Raw genomic sequence first — 27,116 nt, forward strand, 5'->3', positions numbered from 1 at the left:
GTTTAATTATTTCATTGCGAGGAACCGTGCGGATTACGGGAGGAGTCCCGCCCCTGCCAGGCCTCTCTCCCTTCTGCTTTCCCAGTTCCTCTCCCCCCCCCCCATAACCCCCAGCTCACTCTGTTCATCTTTGTTTTCCTATTTGCATCTCTATCCCCGTCCCCACCCCCAGTTCCTCTCTGATCTCTCCCCTGTCCTAGTCTCTTTGTCTCTGTTTCCTTCCTTCCCCTCACCCTCTTGTTTCCCACTTTCTCTGGGCTAATGGCAGCCCCCTCTCTACCCGGACAGACTGTCTAATTGAAATGAAGCACTCCAGAGAATGTTAATAGGAAAGACAGCATTAATTAGCCAGCTCTGGCATAATTAGCTTCCTTCTCTCACTGCCTGACATCTAACCGGATAATGAGTCTCTCTCCATCCAAACAGAGGGCAGGCAGGACAAGGGGGACAGGCCCTGCCCAGGGATGCCTGGAGGCCTCCTTGCCTTCAGGCCACCCTGCCCTCTCCTGCCAGGCCCCCCTCTCCCCCCTGCTGCTTGTTCCCAAGTCAGAGGGAGACAGATGCCTGGCCCCTGCCCATGCCCAGAGGTTTGCTGTTGCTGGAGCTGCATGCTAAGTGGTCTGAGCCTGACAAACAGTGGTTGCAGCTGCAGCGTCCCAGATGGGGCGGGGGGTGAGAGGAGTTCTTGGGGAGAGCCGTGACCCGCATCTGGCCCCGGCACAGCTGCATGGGCAATGGCTGGGCACCTCATGCTCCCCAAGGGGGAGCAAAAAAAATCTGTTTATGTGACAGAAAAGAACGAAAGTACTACACAGACTGCAGAGCGCGTCCACCCTGCCCCTGTCCCCCAATCGTGTGAGGCAGGAATGGCCATCTCTCTTTTACAAAGACTCTGAGGTTCAGAGAAGTCCACTGTCTCGCCAATGCTCACACTGCCAGGTCCCAAGCTGGGGTCTATCTTGTTCCAAAGATCAAGTTCTTTCCCTCTGCCTTCATTCTTCTAGAAGGTACTCTATAGTTGCTCAATATATGTTTTGTGCACGTGTGGTTGGGTTCAGTTCCATGGAACTGAACTGCTCGATGCAATTCCACTGCAGTGTTTGTTCTTGGCTATGATGGAGCAGGGCTAATGCCCAGGGGCATCCTCCTCCCGCCCTGTCCAGTCTGCTGACCCTCTCCCTCCTCCGTAGGCGATGGACTCAGAGGATGACCCGTTGTTGCAGGATGTGTGGCTCGAGGAGGAGCAGGAAGACGAGGAAGCAACGGGCGAGGCTTTTCGGAGAGCCCAGAAGCCGGGCCCCCATGCTGGGGCGGAGGGGCAGTGTTGCTGGCGCGGCTGGACCTTAGCCTCCCGGCCGCCAGCCTCCGGCTTCTGGAGCACCTTGGGCTGGGCCTTCACCAACCCGTGCTGCGCGGGGCTGGTGCTCTTCCTGGGCTGCAGCATCCCCATGGCCCTGTCGGCCTTCATGTTCCTCTACTACCCGCCGCTGGACATCGACATCTCCTACAATGCCTTTGAGATCCGCAACCACGAGGCCTCCCAGCGTTTCGACGCTCTGGCTCTGGCTCTGAAGTCCCAGTTTGGTTCCTGGGGGCGGAACCGGCGCGACCTGGCGGACTTCACCTCCGAGACGCTCCAGCGCCTCATCTCGGAGCAGCTGCAGCAGCTGCACCTCGGCAACCGCTCGCAGAGGGTGGCCAGGGCCCCGCGCGCCGTCCCCGCGGTCCCAGGCAGCGGCACCGCCCGGAAGCCAGCAGCCAATCAGAGCGGACGTCTTCAAGACGCATCGACGCTGGCAGGTGTGGCAGCCAACCAGAGCGAAGCCCCGGTGAACCAGGGGCGGGACAAGAGTGGGCGGGGCCGGCTGGGTACCCCGCCCACGCTGGCCAATCAGAGCCGCGCCCGCCGGGGCGCCTCGCGGTGGGACTATTCTCGCTCCTACGTGAGCGCCAACACCCAGACGCACGCGCACTGGCGCATCGAGCTCATCTTCCTGGCCCGGGGCGACGCGGAGCGCAACATCTTCACCAGCGAGCGCCTGGTCACGATCCACGAGATCGAGCGCAAAATCATGGACCACCCGGGCTTCAGGGAGTTCTGCTGGAAGCCCCACGAAGTGCTCAAGGACCTGCCGCTCGGCTCCTACTCCTACTGCTCCCCGCCCAGCTCGCTCATGACCTACTTCTTCCCCACGGAGCGGGGCGGCAAGATCTACTACGATGGCATGGGCCAGGACCTGGCGGACATCCGGGGTGAGCAGGACAGGGAGTGGGGAGAGATGGGGTCTGCAAGGGGCAGGGTTTGAAGCAGCCTCAGGGTGGGCCTCGTAAGGAATGGAGCCTGAATGAGACCGGGAACAGGGTCTGGAGAGGCTGATTGGAAGGGTTGACTCTTGGTTCAGAACTTAAGGGGCTGGAAGGAGGAGGATGGGAAGGGGCTTGGCTGTGAGACGGAGCAGGGCTGGGACTGAGCGCCACGTGAGAAAGGGTTGGTAGCAGGGTTGGGTGTGAGATCTGAGATCCAGGGCAGGCAAGGAAGGAGGTTTGGGCACACACCTGGATTGAGGGGGTTGGGAGTTAGTCTATGAGCTTTGGAGTTAGCTGAGCTTCAAACAAAAATGAAAATGTCAACTAAGTGGGAGCTGCCTGGAGGGTAGGCTCAGTCTCTGCAGTCCCGCCTTCATCTGCCTAGAACCTGCCCACGCCCCCCTTAAACCATCCTTCTGCCCCATTAGGAACAGTTTGAGGCTGCTTGAGGGGTAGTTTCCCATCTCCTTCGAAGGGGCGAGGTGTTGAGGGAGGAGGATGACCCTGATGCAGGGCTGATGGGAGTTGACCTGCTGAGCTCTCTACCACCCCCCCCCACCCCCCCCACCTCTGCACCTGCAGGTTCCCTAGAGCTGGCCATGACTCACCCCGAGTTCTACTGGTACGTGGACGAGGGCCTGTCTGCGGAAAACCTCAAGAGCTCCCTCCTGCGCAGTGAGATCCTGTTCGGAGCACCCCTGCCCAACTACTACTCTGTGGACGATCGCTGGGAGGAGCAGCGGGCCAAGTTCCAGAGCTTCGTGGTCACCTACGTGGCCATGCTGGCCAAGCAGTCTACTAGGTAGGCGGTCCGGCCACACCCACGTATGCGCCTGCCCATGCGTACACCCGGGAAGGGCTATATCAGGATAGAGAATTGGTTCCCAGGTGCCTCTTTCCCATAATCCCCAGATCCTCCTCCCTGCAACCTTTTTCCTAGGAAGTCTTTCCAAATCAGGGGCAGAGCCGGAAATATTCTCCCTATCCCTCTGACAGGTCAGAGGCTCCTCTTCTTGATCATCACTGATGGTTAGTGAGCATGACAGCTCTGGAGGAGGTAGGAAATCCCAGCACTCTTGCCCTGGAGGTTTTGGGTATTGATTTTTTTTTTTTTCTCTTTCCTGCAACGGTGCTTAAGGCGTTTCTGAACAGAGTATTAACCAAGGATTGAGAAGTTCCTTTCTTCCTCTATATCCAGGAAGCTAGTTGACAAATCACTTCACTCCTCTGGGCCTCAGTTTTCCGACTTGTGTAATGGGGATGGTGTGTTCTGCTGCCCTTCTAGAGTCAGGAGGAGATGAGCTAAGATAGTGGTCGGCAAACCGCAGCTCGCGAGCCGCATGCAGGTGGCTAGCCTCGGTTTGCCGCTCTGTTGACTAATGAGTTTGCCGACCACGGACCTAGACTCTGGATTCCGATAATTACAGGCTGTTGTTGTTCCTTGTGATTAAGCTCCTATCCCAGTGGTCGGCAAGTTCATTAGCCAACAGAGGGTCAGACCGCAGCTTTTCGAGCTGCCTGTGGCTCGTGAGCCACAGTTTGCCGACCACAAGCTAAGGGCTTGGACCGTGGGTACTTTGGGTGATGGGTGCTTTGGTTGTCCTCCAAGTCTTGGGACGTGTGTCTGAGACTACAGCTGGGCCCTTCCCCACCAGCAAAGGCATTGGATAGTTCATCTGTCGGTCCTGCTGGGCAGTAACCCCAATGCCTTGTGCAGTCCCCTGCGCACGTTCCTCCCATGACTCTCACATTACAGGAGTAGCTACTGTCATCACCAGAGCTAACATTGGCAGACTTTCTCTCTGCCACACGCTGTTCTAAACCCTATATGCACAGCGTCTCATTTAATTCTCACACCAACCCACTGAGGCAGGTGCTGTTACTATCATCTCTGTTTTACCATGGAGGAAACTGAGGCACACCGCCATGAAGTAAGCTGTCCAAAAGATGGGATGTGGTTAAAGGCCAGGCTTTCTCATTCAGAGTCCCCACCGTGTGTTTCCTGTGCCAGCTGCTGCATTAGGCGCTCCTCCCAGCCCTGCTCTGTGACAGGCAGACCTCTGTGCCTCCTCTAACATCCAGCCTGGGAAGTTCTTCCCTGAGGCTTGGACTAAATGCCCTTCTCCCCCCGCCACAGCCCCCCTCCTTCTCCCTAAGGGAGGCAACAAAGAGCATACACAGGCTTTGGAGTTTGATATATCTGCAGTCAGATCCCAGGTACTCCACTGAGCTGTGGGAGTTTCAGAGAGTCATTTCACCTCTCTGAGCTACAATGTCACCATGGCCCTGGCCCACCTGTATTTTAGTCGTCTAAGTCCTTGTCACTCAAGGTGCAGTCCTCAAATCAGCAGCACCCGCAGCACCTGGGGCGTGTTCAAAATGCAGAAGCCTTTCCTACACCTACAGGATTTCCAGGTGTCTTGTTTGCACATTAACGTTTGAGGAAGTTCTGGCTTAATTATGTCTCAGTAGAGGGTGAGTTTGTTGAGGACTGGGATTGATCCCAACTCATTTCACTAGGCCAGTGGTCGGCAAACTCATTAATCAACAGAGCCAAATATTAACAGTACAACGATTAAAATTTCTTTGGAGCCAAAACCGGTTTGGCTCAGTAGTAGAGCGTCAGTCTGCGGACTGAAAGGTCCCGGGTTCGATTCCGGTCAAGGGCATGTACATTGGTTGCAGGCACATCCCCGGTAGGGGGTGTGCAAGAGGCAGCTGGTAGATGTTTCTCTGTTATCTACGTTCCTAACTCTCTCTCCCTCTCCCTTCCTCTCTGTAAAAAATGAATAAAATATATATTAAAATTTCTTTGGAGAGTCAAATTTTTTAAACTTAAACTTCTTCTAATACCACTTCTTCAAAATAGACTCGCCCAGGCTGGGGTATTTTGTGGAAGAGCCACACTCAAGGGGCCAAAGAGCCATATGTGGCTTGCAAGCCTCAGTTTGCTGACCACTGCTCTAGGCTTAGCCTCTTGCACAGTGCCAGGAACACCTTAGCAGGGATTTGTCTCAGGGAGGGAAAGAAGGAGGAAGGAGCCCTGGGTAAAGGTACTTGCCTGGGTTAGGAAGCTGAGAGGGGCTGACTGTAGAAGGAACTTCAGGGTTTCAGATACCAACACCTATGCCTGATGCATTCAGCTGTTGAGGCTACACCCCCTGCTCTGGGTAAAACGACTCTCTCTCCCTTCCTGTCCACCCAGAGCTTCATGGGAGTAGGGACAAGCAGGACCCTTGTAGACTTGACTTAGCCCCTTCCTTTGATTAATAAAATCTTTTTTATTATTCTATTATTGGTTACCCAAGAGATGGTGCACCTTGACTTATTACGGAATAATACAAATTGTCACTTTTACTACTTCCATGATAATATTAGAATCTTAGAACACAGTTCACTGCATTTACAACCCTTCAGCCTTTTGCATTTTTGTTGCATGCATTTTAATTCTATATACATTTAAACCTCATAAGACATTATAGTATTATTTTACTGAGTCGGTTTTCATTTATATTTTACTCACATATTTACCTTTTCTGTTGCTCTTCATTACTTTCTACAATTTTATGTTTCCCCCTGGGATAATTTTCCTTATATCTGAAGAACTCTCTTTAATATGTTTTTTAGTACAGATTTTCTGGTGACAAATTCTCCCTTGTTTGCCGAGGAAACTTCTTTGTTTTACTTTTATCTTTAAAGTATATTTCTACTTGTTTCGAATTATAAATTGGCAGTTATTTTAATACTTTAAAGGTATTGATCCATTGTGTCCTGATTTCCATCATTTCTGGGGAAAAGTCAGCTGTCCATCTTTTTGTTGCCCTTTGAATGACTGTCCTTTTTCCCATGTCTGCTTTTAAGATTTCTCTTTGTCTTTGGTTTCACCAGTCTTAGAATGATTTATGTTGGTGTGGTTTTTTTTGTTCCGCTTGGGGTTCACAGAACTTCTTGAATCCATGGGTTGATAACTGGAATCGGTTTTAGGAATTTCCTGGCTATTGTCTCTTCAAATATTGCCTCTGCCTCACTTTCTGTTTCTTTTCCTTTTAGGATTCTAATTGCATGAATGTTAGCTCTTTTCACTGAGTTTCAAGTGCTCTTCTCTAGTTTCTTTTTTCTTTCTTTTATGTTTTGGTTTAGATGTTCCAGTTCACTGACCCATCTTCTGTTGTATCTAATCTGCCATTTATGTGGCTAACTCCTGGTGCTCCTCAAGTGTTAACACCCATCTCTAATCCACTTCCATCTTTCTCTCTCCGTGTCCCTTCCTTCCCACAGCAAAGTCCAGGTTCTTTATGGGGGGACAGACCTCTTTGATTATGAGGTGCGCAGGACCTTCAACAACGACATGCTCCTGGCCTTCATCAGCAGCAGCTGCATCGCCGCCCTTGTTTACATCCTCACCTCCTGCTCAGGTAGGGCTTCTCTGAAGGTCTTGTCTCCTCCCAGTGTGCTCCTGTCTGGACAAAGCCTTGCTTCTTAAGATGCCAGAAATACTCTTCTATCCTTCATGTCAGAGCTACTGGGGAAGGGTGCTTAGAAATCACTTTCTAGTCCCAGGCAGGTAGGCCTTACCCAAGGGCCCCCACTCCTGGGACTTTACACAGTTTAACCTTTTGCCCTTTGACCATATGTTCTTGCTAGGAACCTTGTTTGGAGGAGTCTGGAGTATTGGAACCTTATTATGGATTATTCTGCAGACTGTTTTAGTCCCAAATCAGCCACATTTCTGTCCCCCAATATACTTTGCCAATGCTACCTTCCCATGCACCCTAGTTCTTCATTCTATGTATTCAGTAGAAACTCTCTATTGCCCAAATGAAAATGAAAAAGACATTCATTCATCCATATAACAAATATTCACTGGGCACCAACTATGTGCCTGATGCTCTGCAGTGTTTCCCAAAGTGTGGTACTCGTACCCGCAGGGGTACAGGAAGAGTTTGGTGGGGATACGCATTGCACCAGAGTTTGGTGGGGATATGCACTGCACCGTGCTTAGCTGCGCCTAATTCTACGTTCTCATGTGTATGAGGGGTACTCAATGTTACGAAAATTATAGAAGGGGTACACATATGTCAAAAGTTGGGAAAACTAAGGTTTCAGATATCCAGTGATAAACATCATACTGCCTATCCCTAAGGGGCCTTTGCCTACTGGGATGGCAGGCACAAAACAAATATGTCATGTTTGCAATTTCCCGCTGGCCCTTGAGATAAGTTCTGCAGAGATGAGGGCCCTTGAGCGAAGTGCCTTACTCAGAGATGGCTTCCTCTGCCACTCAGGTCTCTGGTTTAGCCCCTTCTCTGGGTGTGGAGAACTCTGCTGGGCATGGAGGGGGTGCTGAGAGTACTCCATGGGGGGGGGGGGCAGGTGTGAGGCAGGACCAGCCACGGTCAGGGACACTAAAGAGGGTGTGTGTTCCATGGGGTCCCCCCCACTGTATTCCCTGTCCCCTTGCCCCACCCAGTGTTCCTGTCCTTCTTCGGGATCGCCAGCATTGGCCTCAGCTGTCTGGTGGCACTCTTCCTGTACCACGTGGTCTTCGGTGTTCAGTACTTGGGCATCCTCAACGGCGTGGCTGCCTTCGTGATAGTGGGCATTGGTGAGTTGCCTCCGTTGCCACAGCGATGGGCTTCCCACTTGAGAACGCTGCCCCAGGAAGGGCCTTGTCCCTGGCTGCGAAGCGTGGCTTCTGTGGAGTCTCCAGAAAGTCCCTGTCAGTCCTCGAAGCCTTGGAGTGAGATGTGTGGTGGGAGGTAGAATATGGGTGACGAGCAGAGTCCTAGCATATGGTGGTGGAACCCCAGAGGGTGGAAGGAGCAGGCGAGATGCCGGATAGAGGTTAAGAATGGCGGGGGAACAAAAAGGTAGACACAGAGGCAGTAAAGCATCAAACAGAATGTCAAATTACAGCGGGAAGATTAGGGAGAGGTGGGGGAGATAAGAGATCAACCGAAGGACCTGTATGCGTGCATATAAGCATAACCAATGGACGCAAAACTCGGGGGGGTAAGGGCATGTATGGGAGTAGGGTTGGGGGGGACAATGGTAAGATATGTACAGATATAACACCCTAATAAATAAACGAGAGAGAAAAAGAACAGTTGGGGGAGTCTAGCAAAGGTAAGGAGGCAAAGATTTGGAAGAAGGAACCTCGTTGTGGGGATGGGGTGTGGCCAAAGAGCATGGAGGATGGGGCTTGGACTCTTGATGGGTGGACCCAAGGGTCAGATGGGTCTTTCCAAACTCCAACCTGAGAAGCAATATTTCCCTGGAGCCTGACCCCTTCGGGGTCCTCTCCGGGTTGGTCCAGGCCCCGCTGGGGTCTGGTCCTGGAGACGGCAGTGACCCTGAGCCTGCCCGCTGGCCCGGCTCTCTCCCGCAGGGGTGGACGACGTCTTTGTGTTCATCAACACCTACCGCCAGGCCACCCACCTGGAGGACCCGCAGCTCCGGATGATCCACACCATCCAGACGGCGGGCAAGGCCACCTTCTTCACCTCCCTGACCACGGCCGCCGCCTATGCAGCCAACGTCTTCTCCCAGGTGCGGCCCTCCCTCTGCCCTGCCCCCGCCTCCCCATCTCCCACACCTCTCCCCCACCCCCCGGCCCCATTCTCTGCTCTGTGCTCTGCCCCTTCTCTCGTGGCCGCACAGCCTTTTTCTCAGGCTCTCGCCATGTCTGCGGAATCCATTTTTGTTACTTATCACAATTAACAGAACTTAACAAATGAGAAGGTTGCAATAATCCAGATAAAATGTATTAGTGATGCTCATTCATAGTAACCCAGCATCTGCCCTGAAACGCATTTGGCAGTTTCCAAAGCTCTTTTGCATTGAGTCCTTCTGATATACTTATGGCAACGGTGTCATTACATCCCTGTTTTCCTAATAGATAAACAGAAGCCCAGAGAGGTCACGTGACTTCTCCAAGGTCACACAGCTGGTGACTGGTGAGCCTGCCCACTTTTCCTGGCCACGGAGCTCTTCCCACCCATGCACTTGACAGTGCATTGTCATCGCTCACCTGGCCGTCCTTTGGCTGGTCCCATGCTCCTCTGGGCTCTGAGTTGGGCTCAGGAGAAGGCTCTGAGTTTGGCCAGCCTGTTGGTGCAGATAGAACCTGAATGGCAGGGAGCGTGCTTGAGTTTCAGAGGGGTTTCGTCCCCTGGGCTGAGTATCCCATTCAGAAACCACTAGATGCTTTGGGATAATCCAGGCCTTCCTAGAGAACCACATCCGGGAAACAGGCAGAGCTGAGTCCAAAGCCCACCTCTGCCATTTACGGCTGTGTGACCTTAGGCAGGTTATTAACCTCTCTGAGCCTCACTTTCCTCCTGTGTGGGTTAGGCCAGGACTGGAATAAGATGACTGTGAAAGTGAAGGCTTGTCTGCTCGTTGATTCCAGTTCTCTTCTGTGCCGGTCCCTGTAACCAATGGGAGCACACCCATTGCTCCAAGGCCCCGGGCTCCCTAGTCCTGTCACATGGCAGCATCCTCTCCCTTCCCCGTCACTAACACAGGGGCTGGTCTAACCGGGTGTGTCTGGCTCCCAGCCATTCCTGTGATGATGGTTATGGAGCCCTTGCTCTTTGCCTAGCACTGTTCTAGGCAGCGGGCTGTAGTACAGACAAGAGCCTTCTCTCCCTCCCCTGTTGTGTCCCCTGGCACCAGGCCTTGCCTTCCGATGCCGTCCTGGGCCAGTGGCTGCCATCCCAGCAGCCGAGGCCTCCTCGTCCTGCCTTAGGGCGTGGTCTGGGGTCCTGAGTGCCTTTGGCTGTAGAGTCTGCAGGCTCCTGGGCTCCAGGCCTGACCAGCTCTGCATCCTTCTACCCCCTCATCTCTTCTCCTCTCCATCGCCAGATCCCGGCCGTCCATGACTTTGGCCTGTTCATGTCTCTCATCGTATCCTGCTGCTGGCTGGCTGTGCTCTTCACCATGCCTGCTGCCCTGGGCATCTGGAGTCTTTACATGGCACCACTGGAGGGCGCTTGCCAGACCAGGTGAGCTGGGCAGGTGGGGTGGGGGGCCTGTCCTCTCCCTGAATATCCTGAACTGTCTCTTTTGATTCGTTTTTTAGCACCTTTTGTCTGCCCAGTCCTATGCTGCTCAGGGGACAAGGAAGGAGAAGAGAACCCTGTTGGGTGATTCCCCCTTGTGACCACCTGCTGTGTGCCAGGAAGTGGGCAGAGTGCGTTGGCACTAATCATATTGATACCCCCACCGTCTCCCAGGACCCTGGGAGCTGGTTGCCCTCATTCTGCCCATTTTACAGATGAGGAAACAGGGCTTGGGGAAGTTAAGCAAGTTTCTTTAGCTCACCCACTCAGTAGGCAGCAGAGCCGAATAAACCCAAATAAATCTGACCCTGGATCCGGGCTCTTAGTTACCATGTTAAATGCCCTCAAGGCTCTGGTCCTGGTGGAGAAACAATATGTAGACACATGAGCCGTGAGCAACGTCGAACAGGCGAGGCCAGAGTTGCTGCGGGAAGTGAGAGCTCAGGATCTTGTGGGCTGGGTGGCCGGGGAAGGAGGGAAAGAGGGAAGGAAGGAGGGAGGGGGAAGAGAAAGGGGATGGAGTCTGGAAGTCTGGTGTCTGCCTAGGCTTGGGTACTGAGGAATGAGGGAGGGTCTCTGGCCTGGGGCAGGTCACACAAAGGCAGGAACGTTGGGGGTCTGGGCCATGTCCACCTGACCGTGTGGGCCAGGGGTGGTAGGGAAGGGTTGGAAGCCCAGCACAGGGTTCAGACGTTACAGCTCATGGGTGGTGCGGCTGGGCACTGCCCAAGGCCACTCCAGCTAAGGCACTGCTGTGCCCTATGGGCATTCACATTTGACTATTGCTTTATTTTTTTTTATATGTTTTTATTGATTTTAGAGAGAGGGGAATGGAATGGAAAAGGATATATAGATAGAAATTTCTGATGAGAGAGAAACATCAATCCACTGCCTCCTTCACGCCCCCTACTGGGGATCAAGCCCATAACCTGGGAATGTGCCCTGACTGGGAATTGAACCACTAACCTCTTGGTTCACGGGTTCATGCTTAACCACTAAGCCACAGCAGCTGGGCCTCATTTGACTATTTCTTTTCTTTTCTTTTTTTTAATATATTTTATTTATTTTTCACAGAGAGGAAGGGAGAGGGAGAGCTAGAAACATCGATGAGAGAGAAATCCATCAGCTGCCTCCTGCACGCCCCACTGGGGATGTGCCCACAACCAAGGTATATGCCCTTGACCAGAATCAAACCTGGGACCCTTGAGTCCTCAGGCCGACGCTCCATCCACTGAGCCACATCGTTCAGGGCATCATTTGACTCTTTCTATGACAGTTTTAGGACAGAGGAAAATGTCCTAGGAAGGATGTGTTTTTCTAATCTCTACAGAGATACCAAATATGCCCCCCATCTCCATCTTCACCCCCAACCCCCGGGTTGGGGCCGGGGACACAGCAGACGCAGTGAGCAGTCTTCCCAGCCCTGGGCTCCAGCCTCAGCCTCTCTGCTCGGCAGCTGGGACCTCGGGTCGGGCGTAATACTGAGCCTCCCGGTGTCTCAGGTTGCTTGTTTGTTTTGGTAAAACGGGTGTAAATCCTGGTGAGATTGCGGTGAGGATTCAGTGAGAGGATTCACCTGGGCTTACAGCCGCTGCCTGGCACCGAGCAGTCTAGTTTGCCGGGCGCATTAGTCGTGTTTCTAGGGTGAGCCTCGTCCCCTCCCCACCACATTCTCTCCATCAAGGCCCTGGCCACATGCTCTACCCTCCCCACTTCCTGCTCCTCCCGGGGTCAGGGCCCCGGGGCATGGCCAGCACAGCATGACCCTTGCTTTGGTCACCTGCATGTTGCCATCCCCTCTCCCTGGGTAGTGGCTGCTGTCACTGGGGTCCCTCAGAGGAATCGCTGGCTGATGGAAGGCAGTCAGGCAGGTTTCTGGAGTCCGTGGTGAACGTGCTGGGTGAGATGTCAGCGGCGGTGTGAGACCTGGATCCTGTGGTCGCCGGGCCCCTGCCCCAGCCTCCCCGGACACCCAGACCGTCCGGGTTCACCCCTCTCCCCACTCTCTCCATAGCTGCCACCGGAAGTGTGGCCGCAAGAGCTCCCTGCACTTCCCCGGGGACGTGTTCGCCACTGCGGAGCGGGCGGGGGGCGGCCCCGCCCAGGGCCCCCTGCCCTACCTGGACGATGACATCCCCTTGCTGAACGTGGAGGAGGAGCCAGGTAAGAGGGGGCCTGGCCCTGCCAGACCTGGGGCTGCCTCTGCCAGGGCAGTGCCTTTGGACAAGATGGCTTGAGGAAGGGCTGGCCCTGAGACAGGGGGCTGGACCAGCGGTCTGGGGGCTCCCCATGGAGCACTGGGGCTTCCCTGGAGCGGGTGGAGACAGGCGGGCTTCAGCGCGGGTCTGGGCCAGGCCTCTCACAGGCCACCCCTCTGCCTGGCAGTGTCTCTGGAGCTGGGGGACGTGTCTTTGGTGTCTGTGCCCCCCACGGGCCTGCAGCCCACCCCCGACAGGGGCAGCCGCGGGCAGCTCATCGCTCAGCTGCAGGAGCTGCTGCACCACTGGGTCCTGTGGTCAGCCGTCAAGAGCCGCTGGGTGATTGTGGGTAAGTGGACCCCCACCCTCCTTCCCCTCTATCTTAGAGCTCCTCCCCAGCGTCAGCGTGTGGGGAGCACACGCCCCCAAAGGACACGCAGGCTTTGGGATCCCACCCCATCCCGCAAGTGAGCGAGACGTCAGGGACCTGGGTTGGCATCCACCCTGGCTCTGAGCCTCACCTCCCTCCTGTGTCCGACGAGCTGGTCCTCAGCAGCCTGTTTCCCGAGCACCTAGCATGCGCGGCCATGGTGTTGGGCTCTGGGGCTGGACCGACTTGGCCGAGTTGGACTCCTCATTGTACCTACCCTGCGCGGGCTGTGCGACCTCGACTGTGTCCACCAGCCCGCGCCTCAGGTCCCGGGCCCGTGACTGTAGATGATGACAGGGTCTGTCTCCTCAGGCCCGTGGAAGGACTGGCACGGTGCATGTAAAGCCCAGTGCATGGCACAGGTGCCATTATTATTATTATCCTCATTACCAGGACGGTATTTAGGGTGGTGTGCCAACACTGGACGAGCCAGCTCTTTGTCAACTAAACGCTCTCAGGGGGTGACTGCTTGTCCTGGAGTGTGAGCCTGTAGCTTCTCTCTGATTCCCAAGGGACGCATAACAGGCAGCCCCCACCCCTGGAGGGCTGATCCCCAGCAAGCTCCACCCACAGGCTGGCACGCTGGGGTCTGCCCATTCCGTGGGAGACCCTGCCCCCTGCTGCCCCCCTCCCCCCATGAAGGGAGCAGCTCTTTGCCGAGGCTCTGGAGGCCCCGCCTAGTGTGGCGTCCTTCCCTCGCAGGCCTCTTTGTCTCCATCCTCATCCTGTCCCTGGTGTTCGCCAGCCGGCTCCGCCCTGCCAGCCGGGCCCCCCTGCTCTTCCGGCCCGACACCAACATCCAGGTGCTGCTGGACCTCAAGTACAACCTGAGCGCCGAGGGCATCTCCTGTATCACCTGCTCAGGTGAGCGGTTCCCTCTGGGGGCCCCGGCGGGGTCTCAAAGGGTGCTAGCCTGAACGATGTGTTTCCACGTTTCATCAAACCGATGCGTACTGGGTGCCAGCTGCCTGGCCCTGGGGAGGCCGCACTAGGTGGCACCGGCTTCCTAAGCTCAGGGAGCTCGTCCCGCTGCTAGCGGCCAGCCATGGTCACAGTAGACCTGAGCTGGGATGGAGGAAGAGCAGGGTGACTGTGGAGCTCAGCATCATGGAAGGCTTCCTGGAAGAGGCAGCGTCTAAGCTGAGACTGGAAGAAGGGGGAGGAGTTAGCCAGGCTGGCAGGGAGAGCATGCTGATTGTGGCCGTGGAATCGGGAGACTCTGAGGGAGTGAAAGCCATAGGACTTGGTGACGGTGCGTGTCCAGGATGAGCAAGGTGGTGAGACACACATGTCTCCTCGCCTCCGAGGTGCCCGAGCTGGGCCCTCATTTCCCAGAGGGAGGCCTGACACTGGGGTCAGGGCAGGGGAAGCCGGCCCAAGGTCACCCAGCTCTGCCTGGGCCGTTGGAAAGCAGATGAGAAGATGCTTGGGCGACCCGGCCGGCTCCTAGGAGGAGAGGGCCGCGGCTGTAATTGCTTTCATCTAATGAGGGCGTGTTCAGGTTCACTGGACCTCCCCTCGGTAATGGCATCAGCCAAACGCATGATAATTGACTGCGGCTCAGAGAGGTGTCCAAGAGCCCCTCCTAGATTGGAGCCAGCCTGAGCCACAGCCCCGGCCCCCTCCTGCCGCTGGCACACACATTCAGCTCCATGATCACCGCTGCTCCAAGGGGCCCTGTGGCCCCTCGGGGCCAGGAGGCCACAAGCCGTGTTCACTCCCATCACAGAGGAACAAGCCCAGGGTGACCCCAACGTTCCCGGGAGCATCTGGAGGACCAGGACCCCAGTCAGAGCCCAGCCCCAGCCTCTTCTGCCTCATAGCTCTCCGGACTGCCTCTCAAAGGGCCCTCCTGATCGTAGCAAAAGGAGCTTTGGCTTTCGGGGCAGGCAAGCCCACACCTTACTGAGGCCCTCAGCCTCTTAGCTCCTCTGCAGGCCCCGCAACCTCCCTGACCCTCTGCTTTCTTCCCGCCCACTGGGGTTAACAACAGCGACCTCCTAGGACCATGGTCGGCAAACTGCGGCTCACCAGCCTCATGGGGCTCTTTGGCCCCTTGAGTGTGGCTCTTCCACAAAATACCACGGCCTGGGCGAGTCTATGTTGAAGAAGTGGTGTTAGTTAGAAGAAGTTTAAGTTTAAAATATGTGGCTCTCCAAAGAAATTTTCATCGTTATACTATTGATATTTGGCTCTGTTGACTAAAGAGTTTGCCGACCACTGTCCTAGGAGCATTGTGAGGATTACATTTTTGGAGATGTGACGTTTCTCTCATTAAAAAAAAACAAAACCCAGCCAAAACCGGTTTGGCTCAGTGGATAGAGCGTCGGCCTGCAGACTGAAGGGTTCCAGGTTCGATTACAGTCAAGGGCATGTACCTTGGTTTCAGGCACATCCCCAGTAGGGGGTGTGCAGGAGGCAGCTGATTGATGTTTCTCTCTCATCGATGTTTCTGACTTTCTATCTCTCTCCCTTCCTCTCTGTAAAAAAATTAATAAAAAAGTATTTTTTTAAAAATAAAATAAATAAAAAACAAAACCCATCTACAGTGCCTGCGAGCCGGGAGCGTTCCATTTCTATTATAGCTGCTCCTGGTGTGTGCTCTCGGAGCATCTATTCCCGGCCAGGAGTACGAGAAGCAGCGTCCCACCTGCTCCTCAGCCCCCTCTGGACGTCCCGTGTCACCCCTCTGACCGGGAGGGAGTGAGGCCGGCGAGGAGGAGGGGGAAGCTTCCAGTGGCTCTGGCTGGCGGGTCCTTTCTCTTGCCTTAAGATTCCTGTACATTCAGTATTTGATGTCTTCTTATTTTTTTAGTTCCACTTAATTTCTCTCAGACCCCTGACACTCCCTCTCCCCGAGCTGAGGGCCCTGGGCTCCACATCCCTGGGGTTGTCACCGATCCCCGCCTCTGCCCGCCCCCTCCTACCCAACCCACCCCACCACCAGGCCCAGCAGGGTGGCCCTGCTGCTGACCCAGAGCGGGGCGGGGCAGGTCTGTTCCAGGAGAAGCCGCACAGCCTGCAGAACAACATCCGCACGTCCCTGGAGAAGAGGAAGCGGGGCTCCGGGGTCCTGTGGGCCGGCCGGCCTGAGGTCACCCCGCAGGGTCAGTGGGCGTGGGGTCTGCCCAGGTGGGGGTGCCGGAGACCTGTTGGCGGGAGGGCGTGGGAGCCCTGTGAGGAGAGAAGGCTGTGGGACAGGAGCCTGTGCTCTTGGGTGGCCGTGGAGGGGTTGGGTGGCCGGTGGACTCAGGGTGAACCGGGCCCTCCGCCACTGTCCCCCCAGCTGTCCCAGCCAGACCGTCCAGCCCAGCCTGAGGTGCCCCATGAACCCGCCCTGTGCACCAGACCCATCCCGAGTGGGGGAGGGCAGGGCGTCCCGACGCTGGGGCCTCCATCAGAGCCGGGGTGCTAGGACACGTGTCGGAATTAAGTGCCCCACAGGGCAGTTCTGTATGACCGTAGTCACCCCATCGGTGCCCACCATCATCCTTGCCAGTCCCAGCTCCCTGTTCACACTGCTCCTATCACTGGTCACTCACTCCCCTAGTCCATGCCCACACATCCCCACCACCAACGTCCCCTCTGCCAGTCCCTTCGCCCATGCCACCTCATCCCCGCTGTCCATGCAGCCACCTCATCCTGGTGCCACCACCAAGGTCAAGCCTGCGTCCCTCAGGCAGCAGAGGGAGGACTGCTCCAGGGCCAGGGGGAGCCAGTCCCGGTAACCCCACCCCCTCCGTCCTCCTTTGTCCCCCCAGACGCCCCAGGCACCGTGTACGTGTCCAAGGTGAAGAGTCAAGGCCGCCCGGCTGTCTACAGATTCTCCCTCAACGCCAGCCTGCCTGCCCCCTGGCAGGTCGTGTCCCCCGGGGACGGAGAGGTGCCCTCCTTCCAGGTAAGCCCGGGCCGCCCTCAGTGCCACACTGATGGGCACTGGCCACGCAGGGAGGGGGAGGGGTCTGTGAGGCGGGAGCTACTGCAGGCAGATGAGGAGTCTCTCCCGCCAGTAGCCAGACTGTGGCAGGGACCCACAGAGTGGCGAGAGCATGGGCTACCGAGTCAGCCAGTCCTGGGTTCGAGTCATGGCTCTGCCATGTATATACTCTGTGTGTCTTTGGGCTGATGACTTAGTCTCTCTGAGCCTCAGTTTTCTCATCTGCGAAATGGGGATATGAAAAGTAGTAGCCAGGGTTGCTGGAGGTGCGTGAGGTAAGGCCTGTGCAATGCGTGCCATCTGGAGCCTAGTAAAGTGCTCAGTGAATGGAGCTACCAGTTAGATGGTTCTGGGCAGCTGCTCCAGAGCCCCCAAGGCCAGCCCAGGCCTCCAGCCTTCCCTTCGAGGAATCATTTGTGTTTCTTCAACTGTTACACCCTCCAGCACGCACCAGCACACTTGTCCATTTGAAAGACGAGGTGTCAGGAGGCATTTCCTGACTCTGAGCCTTTGCATTGCTGTTCCCACTAGGAAGCTAGAAAGCCCTCCTTCCAGCCTAATCTGCTGACGCCTCACTCAGCGCTCCACATAAGCATCAGCTGCCCATGGAGCCCTGTGCGGCCATCCTTTTTGGTCTGCCCTCCTCTTCCCCTGCCCCTCTATCCTGTCTTATCGTCACGATTGTTTACTTCCTTAAGAGAATCTGAAGCTCTGGTGATCGGCAGGCCGTGAGGGCAGGGGCCACGCCCATCTTGCTCACTTGTATGCTCAGGGCCTGGCATGAATAGATGCCCAGCTGAAGGAAAGACTGAGGCCCAGAGAGGGCAGGGAGGATTTTCCCAGCCTTCCAACTCGAACCCAGGCCTCCTGTGCTTCCGCCCAAAGCACTCTCATCCACTCTGGGGGGCGGGACGGGGTGGGACAGGGTGAGGGGGGGGGGGCCGGAGCGTGAGGCTGGGCGCGGGCCGAGGTGGCCTCCCAGAGGGAGTCACGTGTCTTGTCTCTGTCGATCCACTGCTTAGGTGTATAGAGCGCCTTTTGGTAACTTCACCAGGAAGCTGACCGCTTGTATGTCTACAGTAGGGCAGCTCCAGGCGGCGAGCCCCTCCCGCAGGTGGATGGTGACGACCTTGGCCTGCGACGCCAAGCGGGGCTGGAAGTTCGACTTCAGCTTCTACGTGGCCTCCAAGGAGCAGCAGCACACCCGGTGAGGCCTGGCAGAGAGGCTGCTTCCCCGGGCCCGGCCCCCTTCCCTCCCCCCACCCCCCAGCCTTCACCCCCGATCCTCTCAGCCAGCAGGTGCCTTTAAGAAACCCATGTCCCTTTCTACACACCTGCTCAGATATGTCTCTGCCCAGGACAGGGGTGTGGGGACACCGGCAGTGGGTGCTGTTGGTCCAGGCTGTGCCCTCAGCACAGTGCCGACGTCAGCACTCAGTACAGAATGAATTCGGGAAATAGTTAATGTCTCTCCCATCCGAACAGTGGCAGGTATTTCCCTGCTGGATGCTCAGGCCCTGCCTATGTTTGGCTTGATCTAAGTGCCCCAATGCTCCACTGCATTCTGCGCCTTGGGTATCCTGAGGGAGCTGGGAGCAGCTGGGGGTGCCTGGAGCCAGCTTGGGGCATCCCGAGGCAGCTGGGGGTGTCTTCCCAGGTTCCCTCCCGAGTTCTGGGCCAGGGCCCCGCATGCACTTGTCATTGAGCTGTAGCAGCAGAGGATCTGCTGTTCTCCGTCCGTTCATTCAGCAAAGGCTGCGCACTCCCGGGCCGGCCGTGCAGGTGCTGGGGTTCAGGGGTGCAGCGGTGAACGCGACAGCTGCCCGCGCCCTCGGGCTCACTAGCGGGAGGCAGCCGCTCACAAGTGAACCGCGATGGCATTACAAATTATGACATGAGTTCTGACAGCGGTGCCAGGCTATCCGCGTCTAGAGAGCGGTGCGGGCCTGCACAGGGACTCCCGGGCTCTGGCCTCTGGCCGCCTGGCCCAGGACATCAGCCCCCACACAAGGCCCAGTCCCTCCTGGGACAGGGGTGAGGCGGAGGCAGGGGATGGCCAGGTGGGCTTGCTGGCCCTTCCTCCAGGCACCTAGGCTGAGATGGGAGTCCCTCTGCCCACCCTCCCCGAACCCAGGGCTGGGCTCACTCTGCATGTACACAGCAGCCAGGACCTAGGGCAGGTTTCCTGGATGAGCTTAGAACATTCTGGAAAGAACCGTGAGCTACATCAAGTCCAGTGGCCAGCAAGCTGACCATAGAACCCTTTCTTCACGACAGAATCTTGAGTCCCCTTACTGTTTCGGTTGAGGTGAGGAGGTTCAGGGAGCTTCTGAGCAGGGACCCTCAAGGCTGGCCCTGGTCCCCTCTGTGAACTCTTGCACCCCCTAGAGGGCAGTTTGGAAACTGGCCCCTCCACCCCTCAGGCCACAGGTGGGGAGACACTCAGGTAGGGGAAGGGCCTTGTGCACTCTTGCCTCGCCTCCTCGAGTCCTCCCAGCCTCTATGGCCTCAGTCCCGGCCTCCCTGGCCTCAGTCCCAGCCTCCCTGGCCTCAGTCCGGCCTCCTTGCCTCCACAGGAAGCTGTACTTCGCACAGTACCACAGGCCGCCTTTCCACGGGCGCGTGTGCGCGACTCCTCCCGGCTGCCTGCTCAGCTCCAGCCCTGACGGGCCCACCAAAGGCTTCTTCTATGTGCCCAGTGAGAAAGGTACTTGTGGGGAGACCACAGGGACCTGGGGGGCCGGGCCCGCCTCTGCTACAACTGTGCCTCCCCTGCAGGGCCCAGGGCCCGCCTCTCGGCCACCTTCGGCTTCAACCCCTGCGTGAACACGGGCTGCGGGAAGCCGGCGGTGCGGCCGCTGGTGGACACGGGGGCCATGGTCTTCGTGGTCTTCGGCATCCTCGGCATCAACCGCACTCGACAGGTGGACAACCACGTCATCGGAGACCCGGTACGTGGACCAGACGCCCAAGGGAAGGGCCCGACTAAGCAGCTTGCCAACGAGTAGCAGCCCGGAGGCGAGCCCTGAGGCTACCGCCCCCCACCAGCCCTCCACATGCCCTCCCCAGGTGGACAGGACCCCCACAGCCCTCGCTGTCATTTCCTTTGAGGACTGAGCAGAGTTGAGGTCTCAGAATCACCCAGGAATCTGAGTACACTGGGGGTCTGAGTGGGCTGCCCCTCACCATCGGGGATGGAGATGGAGATGGAAATAACACACGTGCAAACTGCCTGTCCTCCGGCTGCAGGGGGCCCCGCCCTGTGGGGCCCCTCTCCCCTCGTACGGGTCTGTGTTCCACACTGGGCTCTCAGGCATTTGAAGGGAGGAAGCCGGTGGGGCTGTGGGGAGGTGTGCTCCTGGCACGCAGTGGGCGAGGGCACGTGGTAGGAAGGACTGGACGCAGCACGATCGGGCCGCTGCCTGGAGCAGTCAGTGCCCGTGAGAGTCCAGCTCAGACAGGAGGCACTTAGGGAGAGGGGTGCCGGGGATCTGTCTGCTCAGGCCAGCCCGGGAGCCGCGGTGCTCAGAGGAGGCTGGGAGAACAGGCCGCCTGCCAGGGAGGACGTGAGGGCTTTGGCTGTGGGGAGGGGGAGGAGAAAGCAGGCAGCCCGGGGAGGGCGCTGTGAGTGGCAGCCAGGAGGTGAGGCTAAGGGCCGTGGGGGGTGGGCAGTAAGGGATGGGCTTGGGTGGGGACCACGTGTGACCCACAGAGGGCTCCAGCTTGCTGGGGACCCACGATCCCCCATGACGGCGTTCCCAGCTCACTGAGCGGCCTGCGCCGCTTGTGTCTCCTTGGGAAAGGGCAGCGTCGTCTATGACAGCGGCTTCGACCTCTTCAAAGAAATTGGGCACCTGTGTCGCCTCTGCAAGGCCATCGCGGGGAACCTGGAGCTGGTGAAGCCGGGCGGGGCCCAGTGCCTGCCCTCAGGTGTGTGGGGAGCCAGGCTCTTGAGGGAGGAGGGGCTGGGGGACCGGGGCATCGGCAGACATGCATGTGTGCTTGCATGTCCGCCCTGGGGTCGGGGGGGAGGAAGGGAAAGGGGTGCGAACATTTGTGTGTCTCCTGGAAGAGAACGGGGTCACGTGTGAATGTGCAATGGCCCAGAGGTGCGATGTGTGGTGCCGTGTGTGGTGTGTGTAGGCACACTTGCAGGAGTAGCTTTCCCAACAGTAGGGGCACGGGCTGGCACAGGTGCCCCCAGGCCTCCCTGAGAGGGCACAAGACGTCGTTCTCCACCCTGGGGGTGGGGGGGTGTTGTGGGTTCCCCGTGATGTCGCCAGTGGTCACACACACTGGAAACCTGGAGGGTAGAGGGAGGGCGGGTCCCTTCCCACACGCACACGCACACGCACACACACATGCACACGCACAGGTGAGCATGAGTGCACGGTGGCAGGGCGGCCTGGGTGGGCGCCCTCCCAGGTAACCGCTCCCTCCCCCTCCTCCCGCAGGCTACAGCATCTCCGCTTTCCTGCAGATGCTGCACCCCGAGTGCAAGGAGCTGCCCGAGCCCAACCTGCTGCCGGGGCAGCTGTCGCACGGTGCCGTGGGCGTCAAGGAGGGGCGCGTGCAGTGGATCTCCATGGCCTTCGAGTCGGTGAGCCCCGTGGCCTCCGTGCGGCCCCTCTGGCCCCGGCCCTGGCTCCGTCCCAGAGCAGAGCGATGGCTCTCCAGAAGGGGATACCGGCCCAGGGGGTGACGCTGTCGTCCAGGTCACCTGGGGGTGAGCTCAGGTGGAGGCCGAACCACAGCCGCAAAGCTCGGTCTTTCTTTCTTTCTTTCTTTCTTTCTTCTTTCTTTCTTTCTTCTTCTTTCTTCTTTCTTTCTTCCTTTCTTTCTTTTTTTTTTTGTTGTTGTTGTTGTTAATCCTGATCCGAGGATATTTTCCCACTGGTTTTTAGAGAGAGTGGGGGAGAGAAGGAAAGACAGAGAGAAACATCGATGCGAGAGAAACACATGGATTGGTTGCCTCCTGCATGAGCCCTGACCAGGTCCCAGGCCAGGGGGGAGCCTGAAACTGAGGTATGTGCTCTTGACCGGAATCGAACTCAGGACCCTTTGGTCCACAGGCCGGTGCTCTACCCACTGAGCAACACCGGCCAGTGCAGAGCTCAGCCTTTCTACATGCAGGCGGCCAGCAGCTCCTTGCACCCTCCCTCCCCACCGTGTGTGGTGACGTGTGTGGTGTGTGTGGGTCTAGCCGTTTGGCAGCCTCTGGGCTGCAGGGGCAGGTGGGGTATGGGCTGGGGAAAGAGCAGGATGCTCCCCTCTGCCATGTGGGGGCTCCCCCTACAGGGGCTGGAAGCCCGGGACTGGCCATCCCATAGTTCACTGCTTCCTCTCACCCCGACACTCCTGGGCTCCGCCCCAGGAGGCACACACTCGCGAGCGCGCACACACATGCACACACATGCACATGTGTGCCCTGGACATCTGCCGGCCTTGCCCAGCTGCCCTGCTGCCTCCCTGCTGAGACCTGGGCCCAGTCCTGCCTGGACCCGGTGGGCTCTGTGTCCCTGAGCAAGTAACTCGTCCCCTGTGACCTCAAGTCCATCTAGAGAACGGGGTTACCGGTCCCTGTCCTCCAGGGCCCCTGAGAAGCAGCCGCGCCACCACGTGAGGGCGATGGGGAGTGAGAATGACAGTGACATGGGCACAAGTGGAAGCCGATTCTTGTTCTCTGTTCTCAGGGAGCAGAACTGGCCGGTGAGATCACACGGGGGAAAGGCCCAAAGAGGGTGAATGCCGTGTCTTCCCCTCCCAACAGCTCCCAGAGCCGGGCCGTGTGAGCCGGACAGGCCGCACCCTGCCTCCCTGGACTCAGTCCAGCCAGGAGATGGGCAGGTTGATGGGCAGTGACAAGAGCTATGATTCACAGACCAGAGTTCGGGTCCCTCCTGCTCGGGGGCAGCAGGCCATTCTCCGACCCTGAATTAGGCCACTGAAGAAGAAATAATAGGTTTCTCTCAATAGCTTTCTTGCAGAGGGCAGAGGTTGCCTATCTTGAGGTATTAAGGAAGGCTTCCTGGAGGAGGCAGGACATAGAGAGCCTTGAAGGATGAGTGGAGCTGGCTTATAGGCCGAGGGTGGGACACGGAACACAGGGGCGCTGGGTGCTGAGGTGGCTGTGGGAAGGGGGCAGCGACTTTGTGCCCTGGGACTGGCCGCGGCTGTAAGAATCACACGCGTCCCCAGAAACCGGCTGTAAGAATCACACGCGTCCCCAGAAGCCGGTAGGCAGGCCATCATCCTGGATTGGCTTGCCCTTCACTCCCCACAGACAACACGCTCTGTTCGCAGGTGGCCAAGGACTGGCTGCCTCTGCCCCGGAAGAATCAGCCGCAGCCTGGGAAGGGGAAGGGGGCCACAGCCACCCACCATCTCACTGGTCGTGTCCCCCACAGACCACGTACAAGGGCAAGTCCTCCTTCCAGACCTACTCGGACTACCTGCGCTGGGAGAGCTTCCTGCAGCAACAGCTGCACACCTTCCCCGAGGGCTCGGCCCTGCACCGTGGCTTCCAGACCTGCGAGCACTGGAAGCAGATCTTCATGGAGATCATAGGCGAGCAGCTCCCGGCCCCCTCTCACCTCCCCCCTCCACCCCCGGGCTCCCGGCGGGGTGGCTGGTGGCAGTGGACAGTTAGGTGGCCGGGCAGGGAGGGCCGGCCGTGGCCATTCTGAGCCATGCTTGTCATCCTCTCCATCCTGGCCTAGAGCCCTGGAGAGAAACCGGAAGGACCCAGTGGCCGGGAACACCGATCAGCAGCCAGAGTTTGGTCCCCCTGCTCAGGGCATCTGGCCGCACTCTCTGAGTCTGACTTAGGCCACCTCGAAAGGAAGAGCAGCAGCCATATGGCGGCCTGGTATCATTTCCATGCCAGGCCCTGTGCTCCTGGCCTGTGCTATCTCTTTTAAATATATATATTATTGATTTCAGAGAGGAAGGGAGAGAGAGAAAACATAAATGATGAGAGAATCATTGGTCAGCTGCCTCCTGCACACCCCATATAGGATGGAGCCCGCAACCCTGTGCCCCGACCAGGAATCGAACTGTGACCTCCTGGTTCGTAGGTCGATGCTCAGCCACTGGGCGACACCAGCCGGGCTGTGCTATCTCTTTAAACTCCAGATGAGGCCTGTGGGTTAAATACTGTCATTATCCCATTTTACAGATGAAGAAATGGGGGATCCGAGAGGTCAAGTGGCTTTCCCAGAGTGACACAGCCAGCTGGGACTGTGCCCCGGGTTGAATCCCTGTGACCTCTGAACCCTGAGGGTGGGGGAGGGTTGTGGGTGCCCCACCTCGCAGCCCGGCTGAGGACCCCCTGTGTCCCCTTGCAGGGGTGCAGAGCGCCCTGTACGGCCTGGCCCTCTCCCTGCTCATCTGCGTGGCCGCGGTGGCCGTGTTCACCACCCATGTGCTGCTCCTGCTGCCCGTGCTCCTGAGCATCCTGGGTGAGTGGCCGGGGTCCCATCAGCAGCTTCCTCTCAGCCCTTAACTGTCCCATCCCCAGAGGTGGCTTCCTGACCAACCCCGCCCGGCAAAGTGCCCTCTGCTCGGTGCTGTCTGGGCGACAGTGGTTCGTAGCTTGGGGCCCAGAGTCCCCCAGTGCACGTGGGTCCATCCCCCAGCTCCCTCTGGCCCTGTCCCTCCTGCCACCAGAGGTGGGGGCTCCACTCAGACTTCACCCCAACCCCTGGGGGCCATCCTCCGGGGCTGTGTGGCGGGGCAGGTCTGAGCCGCTGCCTGCTGTCCCCGCCCCGCAGGCATCGTCTGCCTCGTGGTGACCATCATGTACTGGAGCGGCTGGGAGATGGGCGCCGTGGAGGCCATCTCGCTGTCCATCCTCGTCGGCTCCTCCGTGGACTACTGCGTCCACCTGGTCGAGGGCTACCTGCTGGCCGGAGAGAACCTGCCGCCCCACCAGGCCGAGGTGAGCAGCCCGCCTGCCTCACAGCTCCCCGTACGCCTTCCCCTGAGGTGCAGGGGAGGGACACCCTGGTGCCTGAGGCCCACCAGGGTGTGTTCTAGAAGCTGTGGCTCCCGGGGCCCTTCCCCCAGGGGACATGAGCTCCCAGGCAGCTCCCCCAGCCAGCGCTGTGGGCCCCGGATTTCAGAGAGGAAGGGAGAGAGAGAAAACATAAACCCCTAAGTGGGCGTGAGGGGTTGGACCAGGCGGCATCCAAGGGCCTTTCCTGCTCCTCGGCTCCCGAGTCCGTGTCTCGGCCTGCAGCCGGGGGAGCAGGCCTGGGCCCTCGTTCATGACCCCGAGGCCGCCAGCTGGCCCTGCTGGCTTCGTGAGAACATGCCCTTGACTTGGTGCCAGACACAGCTCTGGGCCATAAACTCCTTGTTGTATCCTTGTCCGGAACTGCACTGATGTGAAAACACAAGTAAATTATTTATACATGTAGCTGCTTTTGGTCAAAAGAAGGACATCAGTGCCAGTTAGGGTTCCCATTCATGAGGACCTACTGTGCAGATCGTCAGCATCATGGTTGTCATAGCAGCACTTAAAGCCTCCCCGCGGGGCATGGAGCTGCTGTGGGAGAACCATGTCATCTGCACCCCCAACCCTGTGGAGTAGCCGCTATAGTCGCCCCACTTACGGAGGCAGAATTGGGGGCTCCCAGGGGCAGGGCTGGCCTTGCAGGGGTGCACGTTTACCCAGCATCCACCCCCCCCCCCAGCCCTGGCCCCAGGCGGGGAGGGACCCCGCGCCACATCCGGTCCCCGCCCCCAGCTCTGCTCTCCCTGCACCCAGGACGCCCACTCGCAGCGCCAGTGGCGGACGCTGGAGGCCGTGCGGCACGTGGGCGTGGCCATCGTGTCCAGCGCCCTCACCACGGTCATCGCCACCGTGCCCCTCTTCTTCTGCATCATCGCCCCGTTCGCCAAGTTCGGCAAGATCGTCGCGCTCAACACGGGCGTGTCCATCCTCTACACGCTCACGGTCAGCACGGCCCTGCTGGGCATCATGGCGCCCGGCTCCTTCACCCGGACCAGGACTTCCTTCCTCAAGGCCCTGGGCGCCGTGCTGCTGGCGGGGGCGCTGGGGCTGGGCGCCTGCCTCCTGCTCCTGTGGAGCGGCTACAAGATCCCTCTGCCCAACGGGACCTCCCTTTAGCCCTGACTTGCTCGCTTCGGCCCAGCGGACGGAGATGAGACCCTGGTCCTGTGACCCCAGAGGGACTCTGTTCCCCAGCTCGGCTCCAGCTAGTTTTGTTCCGGCCCGCCAGGCCCACGCTGCCTTCATCCCAGTGGCCAGCCGGAGCTGGGTGGTGAAGCCGGCTGCCACTCTGCCCTGCCAGGCTGCTGGCAGCCACACTGGGTTCCCCCTGACAGCAGGAGAAGCCAGCCCTCCTCCCATGCCTCCCTGGTCACCAGGGAGGTCTCCCTCTCCCGCTGCTCACCACTCTCTGAGGTGGGCGTTACCGGGCTCCCATTCTACAGATGGGAAAACCGAGGCACCAGAAGGCAACGTGGCTGACCTGTAGCTGGGTCGGTGGCAGAGCCAGCGCTAGTTCCTGAGCCCCATGCCTCCCTTGGGGGCTTTGCAGGAAGAGCAAGCACAGTGATTTCAAGGGCAGGGGCCTCGGATACCCCCTGTCTCTCCTCCCCCACTTGAGCTTTACTAGGCCAGCGCTGGGCGCTCCCGGGGTCCTCCCCAGGCCGTTTGGTCCTGGCCAGAGAGGACACAGGGACCAGCCTGGGGTTCTGCATGCCCTGCCCTTGCCCCCGGCCTTACGGGGCCCTTGTAAGGCCCTCTCCGAGGGCTTCGTGGCCCCAGCACAGCCTTCCTTACGGAGCCGCCATCTCTGACCTGACTCTGGGGGTGGGACCGGGGAAGGGGCAGCCCCTGGGAGGCCAGCTGGCCGCGCCCGCTGCCCGCTCACAGCAGATGGTCCCTATTAAAGTGGAATGAAACCGCAGACCGCCGCCATTAACACGAGGATTTTAAGCACCACTGGCTCCATCACGTTTTTCAGGTCGAAATGACTTAAGTGTCCGCATGCGGCCCTGGGGCTGGCCTGGGAGGAGACCACACAGCCCCGAGGGCTGATCAGGAATTCAGGGGGTCCTACCCAGGGCTCCGGCAGCCCCCTCATGTGTAGGGGTGGGGGGACACAGCTGTGGGACTGACAGCTCCCCCCACTTTTTCCACTCCAGGAAGC

General features: G+C 58.3%; 1 protein-coding gene across 2 annotated transcripts in view; it reads left to right on the plus strand.

The window, feature by feature from the left end:
* DISP3 (dispatched RND transporter family member 3) overlaps positions 1-26,908 on the plus strand; it is a 43,443-nt gene extending 16,535 nt beyond the window's left edge. Inside the window, exons 2-22 of one of the 2 annotated variants that reach the window (XM_045570613.1) lie at positions 1,191-2,253; positions 2,890-3,109; positions 6,586-6,722; positions 7,778-7,912; positions 8,696-8,856; positions 10,174-10,313; positions 12,385-12,533; positions 12,756-12,917; positions 13,701-13,862; positions 15,992-16,105; positions 16,760-16,896; positions 17,958-18,142; positions 19,512-19,642; positions 19,714-19,886; positions 20,739-20,865; positions 21,390-21,535; positions 23,343-23,502; positions 24,282-24,395; positions 24,708-24,874; positions 25,706-26,099; positions 26,130-26,908. In XM_045570613.1, the coding sequence (XP_045426569.1) occupies positions 1,194-2,253; positions 2,890-3,109; positions 6,586-6,722; positions 7,778-7,912; positions 8,696-8,856; positions 10,174-10,313; positions 12,385-12,533; positions 12,756-12,917; positions 13,701-13,862; positions 15,992-16,105; positions 16,760-16,896; positions 17,958-18,142; positions 19,512-19,642; positions 19,714-19,886; positions 20,739-20,865; positions 21,390-21,535; positions 23,343-23,502; positions 24,282-24,395; positions 24,708-24,874; positions 25,706-26,068 (4,143 nt within the window). In that variant the 5' untranslated portion in view covers positions 1,191-1,193 and the 3' untranslated portion in view covers positions 26,069-26,099; positions 26,130-26,908. Of the gene's footprint in view, positions 1-1,190; positions 2,254-2,889; positions 3,110-6,585; positions 6,723-7,777; positions 7,913-8,695; positions 8,857-10,173; positions 10,314-12,384; positions 12,534-12,755; positions 12,918-13,700; positions 13,863-15,991; positions 16,106-16,759; positions 16,897-17,957; positions 18,143-19,511; positions 19,643-19,713; positions 19,887-20,738; positions 20,866-21,389; positions 21,536-23,342; positions 23,503-24,281; positions 24,396-24,707; positions 24,875-25,705 lie in introns of both variants that reach the window. The other variant, XM_036461060.2, reaches the window with a different exon arrangement.
* The last annotated feature ends 208 nt before the right edge of the window (positions 26,909-27,116 follow it).

Source organism: Pipistrellus kuhlii, unplaced genomic scaffold (assembly GCF_014108245.1).
Source record: "Pipistrellus kuhlii isolate mPipKuh1 unplaced genomic scaffold, mPipKuh1.p scaffold_m20_p_34, whole genome shotgun sequence".
NCBI classification, from domain to species: Eukaryota; Metazoa; Chordata; class Mammalia; order Chiroptera; family Vespertilionidae; genus Pipistrellus; species Pipistrellus kuhlii.